The following is a 17,112-nucleotide window of genomic DNA, read 5'->3' as shown; positions in this document are numbered from 1 at the left end:
GATGTTACCATCAACGGTGTCCGTTGCAGGATCGATTGGGACCCCGGGTCAGTGTATTCTATTATTAGTACACATTTTTGGAAGCGGAAGCGGAAAGTTACGTGTTTATGGGAACCTTAAACTCAAACCAAAAGGACTGACAGAGGTTGCACACACCCGTGGTGGTTATGGAAGACGCCAATCCCATGCTTTTTATCCTCCGGTAATGCGACATGTCCAAGATGACATTCCCAAAACCAATCTATTCGATTAAGTACGTTCAACATAGCACCACACTTATACAGGTATTGGATACCCTTTCTTCTTTATTTCACTTTTTGATAACAAAACAGGAAGGGTAAAAATTATGAAGTCAACATTCATATAAAACCTGGGACAGTAACTAAACATGTCTCTGCTCGACCAGTTAAGTTTTCCTTGCGTAAAAACATAGGAACTGAACTTCGGCATCTAGTTGACGAAGGAATAGCGAATAAAGTGCATCCAAATGTAACACCTTTAGAATGGGCTACTCCCACAGTGAATGTAGTAAAAACAAATGGTCAAATCCGAATTCGTGGTGATTTTCGCAGCACTATTAACCCTGTTATTGTTACTCACTCTCACCCAGTTCCACTATTTGTCCAGTTACGTCAAAATCTCGCAAATGGAGACAAGTTTTCGAAAATAGATTTAAGGGATGCATACTTGCAATTTGAAATTGCTCCAAAGTCGAAAGAGTATCTGACAATCTCTAGGTACAAATGATATTACCAATACAATAGGATGCCGTTTGGGAACTCAACAGCTCCTTCAATCTTCCAACACTACTTAGATGAACTTCTGAATGGTAAAACAAATGTCGCAGTGTATTTTGACGATATTGCCTTAACAGGGAAGGATGACGTCGAACATCTTCAAACGCTTTCGACGTGTTTAAGAAATTACAGAAAGCAGGTGTAAAGTAAATTTAAAAAAAATAATTTTTCCAGACAGAGATTGAATACTTGGGGCACACAATCACCAAAATCGGAATTCGCCCAACCGAATCAAAAATTGAGGCGATAACAAAAGCGACTACGCCTACTAATCCTCAAGAACTGAGGTCGTTCTTAGGTTTGATAAATTTTTACGAGAAATTTATGTCTCACCCACATCGCGTCTGCGCGAATCTGCATGCACTGGTCGCCGCCAGAAGTGGCGGTGAAACGACAAAGAGAATAAAATTTTTGAGGATACAAAAAGTCTTATTTGTAGATCAAAACCACTTGTAGCTTTTGACGAAAAGCACCCATTGTTCTTAGCATGCGACGCATCGGAAAAAGGCGTGGGTGTCGTGCTTTATCATAAAGCGGTCAACAAAATTCAACCCATCGATTTTGCTTGTAGGAAACTAAGATCAGCGGAAGCGAAATATTCAGTTATTGACCGAGAAGCTCTAGCAATATTTTTCGGACTTCAAAAGTTTGATCAATATTTACGTGGCACAAAATTCACATTAGTAACATATCATAAGCCTTTAATCCACGTTTTAGGGCCGCTGCGTAACTTGCCAAACCTTGTTAATAACCACCTAGTACATTGGACTTTAACCATTGGTGGGTATGACTACGACATCGTATTCACTAAGGGGCATCTAAATTTTATGGCTGATTATCTTTCTAGGATGCCAAATCCAGAAGAGGGTCTCTCTTCTGGATTTGGCATCCTAGAAAGATAATCAGCCAATTCAGAAGTGAGATTACACAGAATAGTAGCCAAATTGCAACATGAAAGAGTTTCAGACGTTGCTTTAACGGAGAACATTATACGAGATGCTTCAAGAAAGAACCCTATACTCAAAATGGTTTCACAGTACATTAAGACCGGTTGGCGTGAAAATCTTTATTTAGATGACTTGAAGCCCTACGCTCGGAAGCGCACAGAATTGTCAATTGAAAATAACATTTTATTGTGGCAAGGTCGACTAGTAATACCGACCACGCTGAGAAGGGCCACCTTGAAATACCTGCATACAGGAAACCCGGGCATATCCGAGCAATGAGAGCGCTAGCGTGTTTTATATATGGCGGTCATCCATAGACGAAAATATTGAGGAGTACATCAAACGTTGTCGCAAATGCCAAGAGAACCGGCCAAATAATCCTGAATTGCCTTTATACTCATGGTCAGTTCCTGCTAACCCATGGAAGAGACTACACATCGATTTTGCGGGCCCATTCGAAGGGAAGTACTGGTTTGTCCTAGCAGACGCACTCTCGAAATGGATCGAAATTAAGCCCATGAGCCAGATAACCACATCTAAACTGTGTTAAGAGGTAGATTCCATATTCACCACACTCAGTTTCCCACAATTCTTGGTCTTTGATAATGGGCCACAGTTCACACTCGGGAATTTCAAGACTATTGTAGAGACCAAGGTATTATACACATCAAACCGTTCCCGTACCATCACCGGACAAACGCCTTAGCCGAACGCCTGGTCCACACTTTCAAGTTCAGAATTTCGTCAAGTACAAACGATCACCTCACCCTGAAAAGACGACTAGAAAATGTCCTTTTTTCTTACCGCGTAACTCCTTATTCCACCAACGGTAAGAGCCCAGGACAAATAATGGTCGGGCGTCAACTGCATTGTATTCTCGATAATTCAATTCAATTCTATTCTATTTTGCTGCACTATTCTTAACATTTCGTCTGTAGCCTAGCTTTAGAGATATGAGAATGCAGAAAGCTCTGTCCACAAGGTTTATTGTGAGAGACGATAAAAGAAGAAAGAGAAGGCTGTAACAAATATAAAATGACATATAGAAAGTAGAACATAAAAATAATAAAAAATAAAAATTTCGCGAGACGCGACGGATTAAACCGTATAAAGATTAAACAAACATAAGAATAGTGAAGGAAAAGGGTTTACGAGAACGATTGAAAGTTTAAAAATAAGTGGTCAGGAACCGGAAAAAAGGATGACAAAAGGTGGGTCGTCACACCTCTTTTGTCTTTCTTTACGTCTAACGATTCTTTCCATTCTTCAGCGCCACATCTCAAATGTTTCTAATCGTCTCATGTCTCTCTGTGACTTTCCTCGTCTCTCTACAATACAAAATAATACTCAGCAGATGTAAATATTGGTACCTAATTGAGTGTTATGATAAGTTTCTTACGTATCATTACACCAGTACCAACCAATCATACTGTGCAAATATTATCATGTCAGCAAATATTTGGATTGTGTAATTTTCAAACATCTATGTAAAAATATGAGAGCTAACAATCCCTTTTTATTAAAACTGAGAACCCTATACAAAGCTAGGCAAAGGAATGAAATAACGAAGAGTTTTAACTAGTTTGAATTGCGACTTTTTAAATGTGGCAAAGTGTTTGAAAATTTTTTCTTGACCACCAGGTGCCAGTAAGTCAGCTTATTGTGAACTACTAATAAAACGCTTTAAAGTTAAATTAACTTGAAATATAAGATTTTGTTTTAAATTAATTCAGCGTTTTTCCATTACGTAACCGGCTTTAACTCAGTTGCGCGGTCAGTTGAATATTATTGAAAGAAACACAAAAGTAAACGAAACGAGCAATCATAAAAAAGCCCCTAAACTTTATGAAACATTTTGAGAGCATTATGGCGATATTAAAGTCAACACTGAATTTATAGCTAAGAGATGATTTCATTAAACAAATTGTTTTGCATGCGTTTTGTGACAAAAGATCAGCTTGAAAATAATGCAGTGCCATCTAACGATAAAAAGTTAAACTAACATCTGAAGCCACTTACTCCGAGCGCCATCTAGTATTAAATGGAGGTACCACAATGTAGTACATTTTGTTGTTGCTTTCGTAGGGCGCGTTCCCACTATGTCATGACGACAGATTGTCGTGCAGTTTACAGTGTCGTGGCTTGTATATTTAAATGAAGTTGTTCACACATAGCACGACACGATTAACTGTCGTTTACGATTTTTTATCGTTACAACAACAACCTGTCGTGGCAGTGGGAACAGCTAGAACGTCAGTCGTCGGATGATAAAAAAAAGTCACGATAAAAACGTGACGACAAACTGTCGCAGCTCCTATTGTCGTTACGTTTTATTTATCGCTGTCCGCACGTATTCTGCTCCCTGCCCTCCTCTTTCGTACCCCGCGCCCACTGCTCGCTTTGCAGTAGCATTGGGTCGTAGCCAGAGATGGGCAAGGAGACTGTCGTGAAACGATAAATTGTCGTCATGATCTAGTTGGAACAGCTAATCACAACAGTCTTTCAACGACAAAAAGTCGTCTACGACAGATAGTCGTGATATGGGAACAGGCTAGACACGACAGTCGTCAAACGATGATAAAACGTGACGACATAGTGGGAACGCGCCCTTATTTTCCTACTTCTTCGCGCCATCTAGATTAATTTTAAATAACTTTTTGCTAATTTATATTACTATCATGAAACAGTCGTAATAGCATAGACAATAAAAATAAGTCTAATTTTCGGACTTGGATACTTATTATTTTCAGGAGTTTAACTTTAGTTAGTGTTTTCGATTGTTTTCTTTCCTTTTTTTTGTGCTATTATTGTAGCAAAATAGATAACGATACATTTTTAAGAATGTTTCATTCATAAAATATGGTAAATCAACGAAAAAAGGTGTTTGTTAAAGTTTCTACACAATTTTGTCTATGTCTTACTCTATTATTTTGCGCCTGCGCACTTGATGGTCTACGCGATGTCCTAAAATCATTTTGTGGAAAATTTGAAGTTTGTTGTTATTAGTGACAACCTATTCGTAATTAATTTATGAAAGCTTCGCGGTAATTACAATTCCAGGCTTGAGGCAGGATCATTTACGCTTTGTAGGCCTGGAAGCGTTCAGTCGCTACGATACAGTTCGAGCGGTGTACGGTAGCCATCTTGGAATCGAACAAAGCTTCAGATGTGTAGTTTGTCTGTTTATCAATAATTTTTGTGCATTTTATTGTAAATAGTTTGTATGTTTAGGATATGTACGGAACGTTCGTCCACATGTGTAAATAGCTATGGCTGCGACAAGAAAATTACAAGGTAATTTGTTATGTTATCAGGTTAGAGATTGATTGACCCCAACCGATGTAGTACGTGTGTTCTAGAGCATTATTGTCAGTTTGGCGAGGCCTAAGGTGTCGCGTAGCGAGGATGCACAGATGGTCGCGTGCTTCTCGACAAAGGGCAGTCATATGGTAGACGCCGCTCGAGGCGCCTTGAACAGGTCGCCAGGTCTTACTTGACAGTTCTATTGGAAGCTACGTGCTTCTACTGTAGTTTTTCTTTCATGACTGTAACATAACTGATAAAGCAGTGTGAGCTGCTGTTTTAGCAGCAGCGACACATCAGGTTCCATACATATTGTTGATAAAACAACAATTGTGTTATTATTACGAAAACTTGTTTCAAAAAACAGGTTCTGTAAAGTTAGGTTGTTGTTAGGTTGTACACCAGTTCGATGGCATATGATTGTGAGACTGTGCAGGTGGTTGGCAAAAAGTTATAATTGGCCATCAAGCTGACCAATTTATTGTGGTACCCAGGAGGGTATCCAGACAATTTTTTTTTTTTTGTTATATTGACCATTTGAAAGTAATGGAACCTTTTCTATGTCTAATGTAATGGTTTTGTGTTTCAGGCTGTTGATAAATTTGTGAAAGTTTGACTAATACAAAACTAAGTTATTTACAAATATCATAAAGTTCTTAATTGCCTAGAAGCAATAAGAAATGGTTACACAAGAGAAACTTTGGTCACAAACATAGTTGTTATTGTATATATTTTCCTCTGAAACCTACCTTTGTTCTAGTATAACACACTTACTACAATTCCACAATGTTCTTATCTGTTTATAAAGTGTTCTTGCATTATGTTTTAACTTTGTGTACAGTGTTTCTAGACCATGTACTAGCCATTTATTGCTTTACTTTCTTTGATTTGTGTATAAAATTTCGTGGCAGAAATTTATACTCATATTTATATTCCTTGTTTCAGGTGAAATAGACAGGTGTTTAAAAAAGGTAACGGAAGGCGTGGAGACTTTCGAGGATATCTGGCAAAAAGTCCACAATGCCACGAACAGTAACCAAAAGGAAAAGTATGAGGCCGACCTCAAGAAGGAGATCAAGAAGCTCCAGAGGCTACGGGACCAGATCAAGTCCTGGATCGCCTCCGGGGAGATTAAGGATAAGAGTACACTTTTAGAATATAGGAAACTAATAGAAACGGTGAGTGTATTCTAAATGTTATTTAAATATATAAATTAAGTAATAGAACACACGTATTTAAAAATTGTTAGTAAATTACTTGTGACATTAAACCAACAGTTACAAGTATTTGGATTAGTTCAGAGGCAGTTTTACTAAGGCTGTTAATGAAAACAAAAAGTGTTTATGTACAGTCAACAGTACATCAAGCTATACACTTCTGTTCGTATAATTCCTCCAGTGCAACAAAACAAGATCCATCAATGTGTAGCGTAATGGGCTGACTGTAAATCTGTTCTGAGATCAGTTAGTTAAAATAACTAAATACATCTCCATTTTGTAGTAAAATAATCCACTGAAACTGTTAACAGAATGCTCCCTACTTCTAAGTAAGGTCTTCCTACTTGCCTAAAGCTTACAACACATTGTTAAAAGCACCACCGATGTGCGTAGACTTAGAAGATTTATACATATAAGTTTCCTGGTAAGCTTAAGACACACATGTGAGTCTGTTCGGGTGTAGCAAAACCTAATGGCTATATAGAAAATAATAGACAAACTACATAATATATCCATTGTGGTCTATTTTGAATTACATATTTTAGTCCATGATAATGGTTTTTTCGTTTTAATACTAACGGCCGTATCAAATCTGCCTGAGACAATTTATATACGTGATAATAATTGGAAGTTTTGAGTTATATATACTCATTATCATTTACAAAAATCATATAAACCATCAAAAACAAAACCAGATCCATTAAGACATTAACAATAAGCAGTTCAAATAATCAAATTCATTTTTAAAGTGACTGAAAAATGACTCAAGAATGTGTTTGACCCAAAATATACTTCATTTACATTCAAAAAGAATCTGTATTGCTGTCAGCATTTGTTTACAATTTGAGGTTGAATTATCATGAACAAGTGAGAAAAACAAAATGCAGATTGCGTTTTACTTATTATTAAGGTTATATTTGTTCAACATTATTAACGAAAGTGTTTAAACAATTTCTTTATGACTTGAGTAAATTGACCATTTTTAACCAATTTCATTGGTGATTACATTTTGGTACTTTGAAATAAGATTTTCAAGAAATGTGCATAGAGTATGGTAAAATAATATACTTCTTAATAATCCAATGTATAGGCTTACATTACAAAATAATATAATATATATAAATAATTAAATCTTATTGTATTTATATTGATATAGGATATAAAGACAAAAATTCTTTAGAAGTACTGTATTATTCATACACAAATTGCTGACTGCAGTGCTTATTTCAATTGAACATGTGAATTGCTTTGAATCTAATACTAAAACAGCAAATATATTCACTTTTCCCTGCATTCATTGTAAATGTCATCGTCAACATTATGGGAAGCTTCTTCTTAGGTCTGAATATTAGAACAAAAATTGTTTGTTGTTATTACTAGTAAGTAATAAAGAAATTTAATAATAGAGGAATAGTGGAGATTGCTTATTTGTTTTTCACGGTAAAATATACAAAAGTGGACAGCTTAGTGCTAGTATAAGTGAGCTACACCAAAAGGCTTAACAAACTGTCAAAATTATCTGTTAAAAATATCATGTAAAATAGTCTGAAAGTGACTATTTGGACAATTTTATTTATTGCTTATACTATAACGTCGCCTTACTTTCTCAAACTCGTATCTATCGTATCGCAAAGTTACTGATACGCAAAAAATGAATTGTATATACAAAGGAATGAAACTATTTTTCCGGATTTAAATCGCGTATATTTGTTTTTTCAAACAAACCGACGTTTCGGGCCCTTTACAGGTCCCATGGTCACGGTTGACTGAGGTGGTACAGTCTTCAACCAGTTATGTCTAATATTGATGCAAACCACCCTATTTTTTCACTATAGTTACAATAGTTATTAATTAAATACCTTATTTTTAATTTTACAAAGAAAACATTCCAATTTACGCTACATTAAGTTTTACAAATTATTTTATTGAATGAATTTTTTTTTATTAAGTTTAATTTATTATTAATTATTAATAGAAATTAGAATAAATTAAAACATATTAATTAGTACTGCAGTCTTATGTCTGTTTGGGATTTTTCATTAGAGGAAATACTGGATCCCAAACTGGTGGTACGGAGAAACCATCTTCCCTGTTGAAATTAGGAGGTTTTTTAATTTCAATGGCCTCTCGCAGCATCCTGGGCAGATAACGGACTTCTTTTGCAAGGACCTGGGGTTTGTCAAACTTCATTGAATGTGTAGGTTTATCCATGACATGCTCGCAGACTGCAGACTTGTTTACGCGACGTAATACAAATTCAGCAAAAGTTTGTATATACAAATTTAGCAGTCTGATTTCATATTACATTTCCTTCATATTCACACGCTGACTTTTATCTATTCTTATAGTAATGCAACCAAATTAACACCCTTTATAACTTCATTAATAATTTTAAATAAATAAAGAAAAGTTTTGCCATCTCCTGAGTAAACACTCTTTATAAGATACGAGTTTAAGAAAGTAAGGCATAAGCAACATGTAAATCTTGTATTGTTTCATTTATTCATTTTTACTATCTTTAACGTTTAAGAGAAACACCATTACCGGTTAAATCGTAATCTTGTTAGACAAAGATTTAACACACTTTTTGAAGATATTAAAGACTTAATACATTTTTAATTCAATTCTTCATTGCATTGAACATAATGTTACTGTATGGCACAGTAAATTATATTTGGAGAGACAAGGTTATTAGTCTAGCATTACAGACTAAGTGGTCTAAAACTATTGTATATTGGTTGTTAAGCAATTAGTTAAAACCAATGACCAGTTCAACAAAAGTATGTTAAATGTATGTGCCGTTAGTTGACACGCTGTCTGCTGTGTTGCTTTGATAAAGTAAATAATTTATTATTACAAATCACATATAAATATATTTTAATTTTGAATCAGCATACCTTGAGAGATTCAATGTAATGAAGTTCATTGTTTCGATTACGCAGCAAAATACTAAGACGCACAACAGTTAATAAAAGGAATAATAGAATTATAAAACTATGTAAAATTGTACCTTAAATGTATTACTATAAATATCATTTAAGTTTAAATGGACAGAAGATAAGAAATCTGCCCGAATTAATCTGAAACAACTAAGAAACAAAGAATACCTGCAAACCTAGACGCCTGATAACGTATATAACGTGTTTTGTCTCATTTCAGCAAATGGAAAGGTTCAAAGTGGTGGAGAGAGAGACGAAGACGAAGGCTTATTCTAAGGAAGGGCTGGGCGCGGCGCAGAAGCTGGACCCGGCGCAGAAAGAAAGGGAAGAAATGTCTTCGTGGCTAGTATCCTCCATCGACGCACTTAATTTACAGGTGAGAGTATAGACCAATGTTTCTTAACATGTGGTGTGGTCCATGGGCCACTAAGGGGTCTCTGTAATGAAAGCTGGGGATCCACGGCAAGCCTACCTAACAAAATGCGTTCGTAATAAAAATTTGTATATAATATGTTTTGAGTAAATAGGTACTGTGCGTGTGACCTTTTTGAATTCTCGCGCCCTTTGACGGCCATTCATTATTGGAGCGAGCATAAGCGCGTCAATGTAACCCGCGAGCCTTTCTTCTTCTTCATCTTTCCGGAAAGGGTTTGTGGGCTCTTCGAAATTTTGAGAATGACTAGGAAAAGGTTAGGAAACCCTGGCATAGATGATACAACACACCAAAGCTGTGTCCACACGACATGCTTTAGACATACCTTTAAGATAGTTTTCGCACGCTCCGCACGAAGTTTAATCCTATATTAGATACTAGCTAAAAAAACTCAAAAGTTATTAAGTAGGCGTAATCTATAGACTAATGCCCAAGCTCGTAGTAATCCTCTTAAATAATATAGTTTAAAAATTACGCAGGCCGTAAAAGACGACATAATTTTCTACACAAATTTTTTTTAGATAAGGCCACCAGAAAATATAATAAAAAGTTTTATCTACAAATATTATTCGAAATATAAAAAATACAGAAACACTTCAAAACCATCGTTATCTCGCTTACGCATCCGTGCTCGAGCCACGGACGATAGAGACAGAAATAATATTCCCTACCTAACGCCCGCAGGGAAGGTTATCCTCTTAAAAATTAACCGTGTTGTGTTCAGCGTTGGCCTTCACTATTGGACAACGACGTTTCTAAAATGAAAAACTCCCACAATCGCCGCACTTTGAAAACCAGTTGACGATCGCAATAAAATCACATTGTGATATAAACAGAGCGATGCTTCTGCCCATAACTTGGTTTTATATAGCTCAGCCTCAAAGCACTTATTCGAAACTCCGTTTCAGTATGGCTAAAGCACTAAACCATACTGAAATATGCCCATTAACCGTGTTCAAAAAGTTTTAGAAAACAATTCCCGGAACTGGTACCCGAAAACAGGTGTACTAATTTTCATCCAAAAAGAAGCGTCTGTGGTTAAGGAAAACCAGTAAAAAGTACTCTAAATTAGTTTATAAAAAACTGCAAATTCGACTCCACTACCATAATCAATGTACATTCTTGATGTCCCTTTGTGGTCAAGGTTGAAGGCCGATAGCCCACAGAAGGTCATTTACTGATACAATAACACTGAAAGAGCTCCTCCTCCTGTATTATAACAATCCTACACTATTGAACTGGTATAAAACCATTTTTATACAGTAGTATATGTCACGTGCAAGCGGATATTTTATTATCTAAAAACTTTTTTAAGACATAAAACAATAACAATCGATTAACAATGAAAACCAGAATTAACAAGGGGTCCACGTTTACCTGATTTAGATACATTCAAGGCTTATTTCGCGTCCCTATGACAAGTTTTTTTTTATAATATTATATGGCGGGACGAATAAGTCGTGCGCCTGATGGTAAGATATACGCCTGTCGATAACAGTTGCAGTGCCACTGAGAGATTTAGATCGCAAATGACCCCTCACTACCACTACGCCTGTCACCTTGGCACATAAGTTGATAAGACCCATGTGCCTGTAATTTCACCGCCACCCTTACCCTTCAAAACCGGAACGCAGTAATGCTGACATTACTGCTTGGCGGCAGAAATAGGTAATGTGGCAGTACTTCCCTGGACGAACTCTTTCACAGGGAGCGCTGCTATTTTTGTTTTTATTTATTTTTGTATATATGGAGTACTCGGAAATGGGAAGATTTTTGGATATATTGGTATGTGATTTGTGAGCGGGTTTCAAACTCACTCCATATAGATCGATTGTTCCGTAACTTGCAGTATTTTTAAGAGTTAGAAGTCATTGATCAATTTGATACTAATATTGAATGAAAAAAAATCCAATCACATTAGTTTAAAAACACATCCTGCATATATAATTTGTGTCGGTATAAACTGTCTTCAATCTAGCTAGGTAAGTCATGAATAAATTAAGTATCTCTTGTTTCCTCATGAGTAAATTAAAGACAATTTTTCCAATTATGACAACAAATATTGACTATGGGCGAAAATAAGTCGTAATAACTGAATATTTACGCAACTGCGCAAAATGTTACAGTGCGTTAGAGCCGATATAAACGTTTATTATTGACTAAGAGAAGCAAGATTTTAAATTACAATAACATACAACATAAAACTTGTCCGTTATTATCGATCTGAGTTAAACAATAATTATATTTAAATAGGACCTATAATTTATCAAAAACATGCCAAAAATTTGTGTGGAAAAAGGCAACTCATGTTCCAGTATTAACCTTAAATGACACTTGTATTTGATAGTGTCTGCCGTGTAATGTGTGTGTACGTATAGCGTATTTTTCAGAGTAGCGTATTTTAGTTTTTCATGACTGTTTTAAAATATTTACGTCCTGTTTTAAATTTAATTAAAGGCAACATTGAATTTCCAAATCAAACAATCGTTAAAACCTAAAACACGCTCCGCTGAAAAAAATGTCGAAATGACACTTTCACCTTTTCTATTAAACATCTACGATGTTGACAATGGAATGAATAAAAACTACTTTATTTTCTCTTGCAGGTTGATCAATTTGAGTCTGAAGTAGAGTCACTGCTAGTAGGTAAGAAAAAACGGCTGGACAAAGAGAAACAGGATCGCATGGAGGAGCTCAAGATCAAACTTGAGAAGCACAGGTTCCACATAAAGAAGCTCGAGACGTTACTCCGAATGCTCGACAACATGTCTGTGGAAGTCGAACAGGTTGGTATCAAAACAAATGGAATAGTGTAATTGCACATAAGCATTAATAGACCGCCTATTTGCATGAAGCCCTTCGCTTCGTTCTTTCTTAATACGTACGGCAAAGGATACCACTGCCTGTATAATAATTGTGTCCAGATACCTACAATTTGAGACTATTCAAGCCTGGCGTGAATAGGCATTTTTTAAGCAAACGCTTCGTTGTCGCTTGACATCAGTTGAGATTTTTTTTAATAAACTACAAGTGCGCATTTGTCCTCCATCTCACTTGATGGAAAGTGACGATGAGGTCGACGATGGAGCATGCACACCTTAATAATGCCTATTATATATTATTATTATATATTCGCTCTCGCCTTGAAAAGACCTAAGTTATAACGTTCAGGGAACTAGTTTGCAGGCAGGGAAATCTACTCATAGCTGTAGATTGTGCCCAAACGCACTTAATATATCGTCATACATAAAAAAAGGATATAATATTTAAGTTAAAAAGCAAAAAATGTACAACAACTTGCTTGGGAGGTATCGAGATACATCTATATAACGACGGTCGATGTCGTGGGTAATGGCATCACGAGGTTAAGGTGGAGATGGGTGGGAAATTTGGCTAAACGAGAAGATGGACGATGGTGGAAAGTGGTCACGGAATGGTGACCAATAGAAGTAAAAAGGCCAGCGGACAGACCTCTGGCATGATGGCCTGACGATATCGGCAGATTTGCGGGATCGCGCTGGATGCGGATGGCACAGGATATCTTGATGATGATATAAAAAAAAGCATATTGAATCCTTGGCTCCTTGTTAAAATTACCCCACCATAGAGATAAAATAAAGACGGGCACTACTAGTGACTTATAGTGCCTGATTCACGAATTTGCAGTGTCAATTCTTGTATGACAAATTATACAGTGCCACTAGCAGTCATAAGGAGACAAATATTCTATAGAAACAATTTATTATTTACATCACTCATCTTTATCTTTGCTATCTTTTTTACATCTATCGGTCACTTCATGATTTGATATCCCTTTTCACAAAAATGTTGCATGATAACTGTGTAAGGGGGAAGACAGTACAGTATCCTTTGGAAAGTTTGACAGTGTGGTTGTTCGATTTGACACGGCTTCAGTAACCTGTCATATTACTGCTGATACTAAAGTTGAAAGATAGGGTATAAACTGCCTGGACTATCATTCATCTTGCACTTTTAGACGATTGGTCTAGTGTGGCCTAGTCGTAACTAGTTGAGTATCCCCATTGAACACTTGTTGACTGCATAGGTGGTCCAGCGGTTTATACTGTGGACGCTGGATGAGAGATCTCAAGGTTTGATTCCCGGTAGGATCAAATTGGAAAATGAACTTTTCCAAATTGTTCCTGATCTCGGTGCTCTGTGAAGTGCCTCAGAGTGAATTCCGTTGCTCTGGTACTCAAATACAGGGAATTCCCTAGTGAGACTAGGCAATTACGGTGGGTGTCTAGCACATTATTGTTTAGTAGCAGTAGAGCTCCTTGTGAAAGAGTTCGTCCAGCGAAGTACTGCCACGTTACTTATTTCTACCGCCAAGCAGTAATGTCAGCATTACTGTATTCCAGTTTTGAAGAGGTGCTGGTGGAATTACTGGCACATGGGACTTGTCAACTTATGTCTCAGGGTGACGGGCGCAGTGGCTATGCCCCTCATATCTTTGCGATTTAAAGCTCTGAGTGGCACTGTAACTGTTATGGACAGGCGTGTTCCCGTCACTTTATGTTATTATAAAAATATGTATATGTATTATTATAAATACAAAGTGTAGCACTAAGAGAGACCAAAAAAAACAATAACTCATTTACAGACATATTAAATTTTTTAGCAAAGACGTTTCATTCGCAGATAAAAAGAATAAAAGAAGACGTGGAATACTACATAGACTCGTCACTGGAGCCTGGGTTCGAGGAGAACGACTACATCTACGATGACATCACGGGCCTGGACGAGATCGAACTGAGCGGTGTGGGCTTACCCTCGTCAGCGACCACCGACAGTAATAACAGCAACGACTCCGCAGGATCACCAGCGAGCGTACTATCAGGTAATAGCAGACTAAGTCTCGAACTTACCCACCTACACTCACTTACATATAACAGTAAAAATTTTCCACAAGCATGATCTCAAGTGACAATGGACAGTCATATATTGTTATAGGATGTGACATAGCTACATTAGGATATAGACAGCACTGTCTACCTTTCCCAAACTTATTTTAGTCATGGGCTCCTTACCGTATCAAAACTTTAACGATGAACCCCCAAGTAAATTAACTTTTACGATATAACAAAACCTACTAAATAGTGTGAAAGTAGTCATGATCGATTTTGTCAGTGGAAACATCGCTTATAAAAAAAAATTAGATCTTAGATCATCCCATGGACTTCCAGGGGTCCATATGGACAACTTTTGTCAAATTTGGGACTAGAATATAATACATTTATTCGAACGTCACAATGCAACAACACTTAAAAAGATAGAAAATAAACAAAGAAAGAGCAAACATTTTAATCAACAAACAGACAATGCAATTTGAAATACCGTCATGTGTCCGGCTGTGGCGTGTGCAAAAGGATCTCATTCAGTCACAGTCCACAATATGCTGTGACTCTCATTTTCAATGGACCATATCTAGAAATATTTGTTAAGAATTTGAAGTAACTTTCATAAGTTCATCTTTACCCTATCAGAGATATTCTAACACGCCATCTCGTTCTTTTGCAGGCACAAGTCCAATAACGTCACCCGCGCTCGAGGTCCACAATCATTCAACAGACTCAATAGACGTCGACAAGAAGAAAAAGGACGAGGTTATAGCGAAAGTGAGTAACGAAAGAGAGAGAAAATGCTTGCGGGCACTCCCTTTACAAACACAGAACTTATTTATAATTAGTACCACATATTTGTAATAAATTGATGGAATGTTTACTCACGTTTAAGATAATAATCGTTAGTGGTTAGATAGTGAACAATGATAATCGATAGTGAACGATGATAATCGATAATGGTCAGATAATAATCGATAATGTTGGTGATAATAAATGGCAATAATCGATATCAATTGTGCAGCCGGTGAAACCGATGGCGGTGCGCGCGGTGAACGCGAGCGCAGTCAGTAATAACTCGTCCAATGTCAGTTCCTTGCTCAATAACTCCGCAGTCTCTACAAATAGGTGAGTTTATTGCCATTTACTTAATTTTTTTATGATATTCTAACTGACGCAGATGCGTTTTCCTACGCTATACATTCGTGTGTACTTTGTGCAGCGTTGTACGTGCAGGGGTCACAAATAAGTGATTTGAAATTACATTGAAAACTAAACATATTTCGTTGCATGTCAGGAACAGTGGTTAAATCTAAGATAGTTCCTTTTTTCACTTCTAAATGATGCATTTTACTTTGAATGGGACACCGAGCTTTTCATCGGTTAAAATAATCACATGACAACGTTGAGAGGTGGTAATTTGGGGTCGGTGACACATCTCAGGTTTTTTAAACTACCTTTCTGGTGAATTAGATGCTTTTGAGATTAGCCACTAATCTAGAAAGCCTTCCATTCGGTTATCCAATATTGGTCATTGATAACAGCGTTAACATAATATTGTGGTTGCAGTATAAACAACTCGGGCGTATCTGGTACGTCAACTCCAAGCAAGGCGGGTGCACCGTCACCGCCACACCACACGGTACACACGCACGTACCGCATCCAACGCATGTGACGCACGCGACACATACGACGCATGCGCCGCATCCGCACACGCCGCATCATCATACTGCGCACAAGACTACAAATAATACAGGTGTGTGATCCAAATTATGAAGGATTAATTAGAATGTTCAACATGCGCTTGCGACGTTCAGTCTCAGTACTAATTTTGGACGTTCGTTTCCCACCTCCTGCTGTTTAGTAATTGGTCGGTTAATCGTATTTATTTTATAAAATGTTTATTTATGTATATAATATATGTCATATTTATTTATTTTTGAAATATTCCACTAGTTTGTATTGACTGGCTCCTCGAACCAGCCTCTGTTGCCACATTGTGACTACGCTCTTAATTAATATATAAATAATAATAACGCACACACTCAACATGGCCCCGCACTAGGGAAACCCTGTGCCGCGGGTGCCATGGACACACACATAGACAACCACAAATTACACCCAAACTTACGAGAGAAATAACTGTAGGCCATACAACTATTTCTCCCGGCCCGGCAATCTAACCTCTGCGTGGCATTCCGGCATGGTAACCGTTCGGCCACTGAGGCAGTTTAAATTGTTATTTTCGTATTTGCCGTGCAATATTTCTTCACGTAAGGAACGTTTTCCTTAAACAGCATTGTATTTCTTGCCTAATAACACAGGACCGTATTAGGAAGGAGTTTCTAAGTTCGATATTAAGTGTGTATCACAGATGTCACTCGGATCTCGAGATGAGTCTCAAGCTTTCACCAGTGTTAATAGTCTTATTAATACAAACCAATGCACTTTTATCATCGCCATCTTGGAGGACACCAAGATAACACTATCACGAGTGAACCAATATTTTATTGATTCGGACTGTATAACAATCTTGAGCCGTAGCTTAAATGCTACGGCTGCTAACAGATTAACTGCATGCAGTCGAAACCGACTTCAACCTGTTAGCAGCCT

The 17,112-nt window shown here is 37.1% G+C and overlaps 1 protein-coding gene across 5 annotated transcripts in view; it reads left to right on the top strand.

The window, feature by feature from the left end:
- Nucleotides 1-4,681: 4,681 nt before the first annotated feature.
- The window catches only part of LOC113235713 (CCR4-NOT transcription complex subunit 3), a 32,937-nt gene continuing 20,506 nt past the window's right edge, over nucleotides 4,682-17,112 (top strand). For 3 of the 5 annotated variants that reach the window (XM_026471576.1, XM_026471573.1, XM_026471575.1), the window contains exons 1-8: nucleotides 4,682-5,038; nucleotides 5,993-6,225; nucleotides 9,424-9,579; nucleotides 12,243-12,422; nucleotides 14,284-14,497; nucleotides 15,178-15,275; nucleotides 15,523-15,626; nucleotides 16,068-16,255. In XM_026471576.1, coding sequence (XP_026327361.1) covers nucleotides 5,014-5,038; nucleotides 5,993-6,225; nucleotides 9,424-9,579; nucleotides 12,243-12,422; nucleotides 14,284-14,497; nucleotides 15,178-15,275; nucleotides 15,523-15,626; nucleotides 16,068-16,255 — 1,198 coding nt within the window. In that variant the 5' untranslated portion in view covers nucleotides 4,682-5,013. The remainder of the gene's footprint in view (nucleotides 5,039-5,992; nucleotides 6,226-9,423; nucleotides 9,580-12,242; nucleotides 12,423-14,283; nucleotides 14,498-15,177; nucleotides 15,276-15,522; nucleotides 15,627-16,067; nucleotides 16,256-17,112) is intronic. The other 2 variants (XM_026471578.1, XM_026471574.1) reach the window with 1 other exon arrangement.

Source organism: Hyposmocoma kahamanoa, unplaced genomic scaffold (assembly GCF_003589595.1).
Source record: "Hyposmocoma kahamanoa isolate Upper Pololo Valley unplaced genomic scaffold, ASM358959v1 88, whole genome shotgun sequence".
Lineage (NCBI taxonomy): Eukaryota > Metazoa > Arthropoda > Insecta > Lepidoptera > Cosmopterigidae > Hyposmocoma > Hyposmocoma kahamanoa.
Note: the sequence above shows the minus strand (reverse complement) of the source record. Positions and strands in the feature narration are given on the sequence as shown.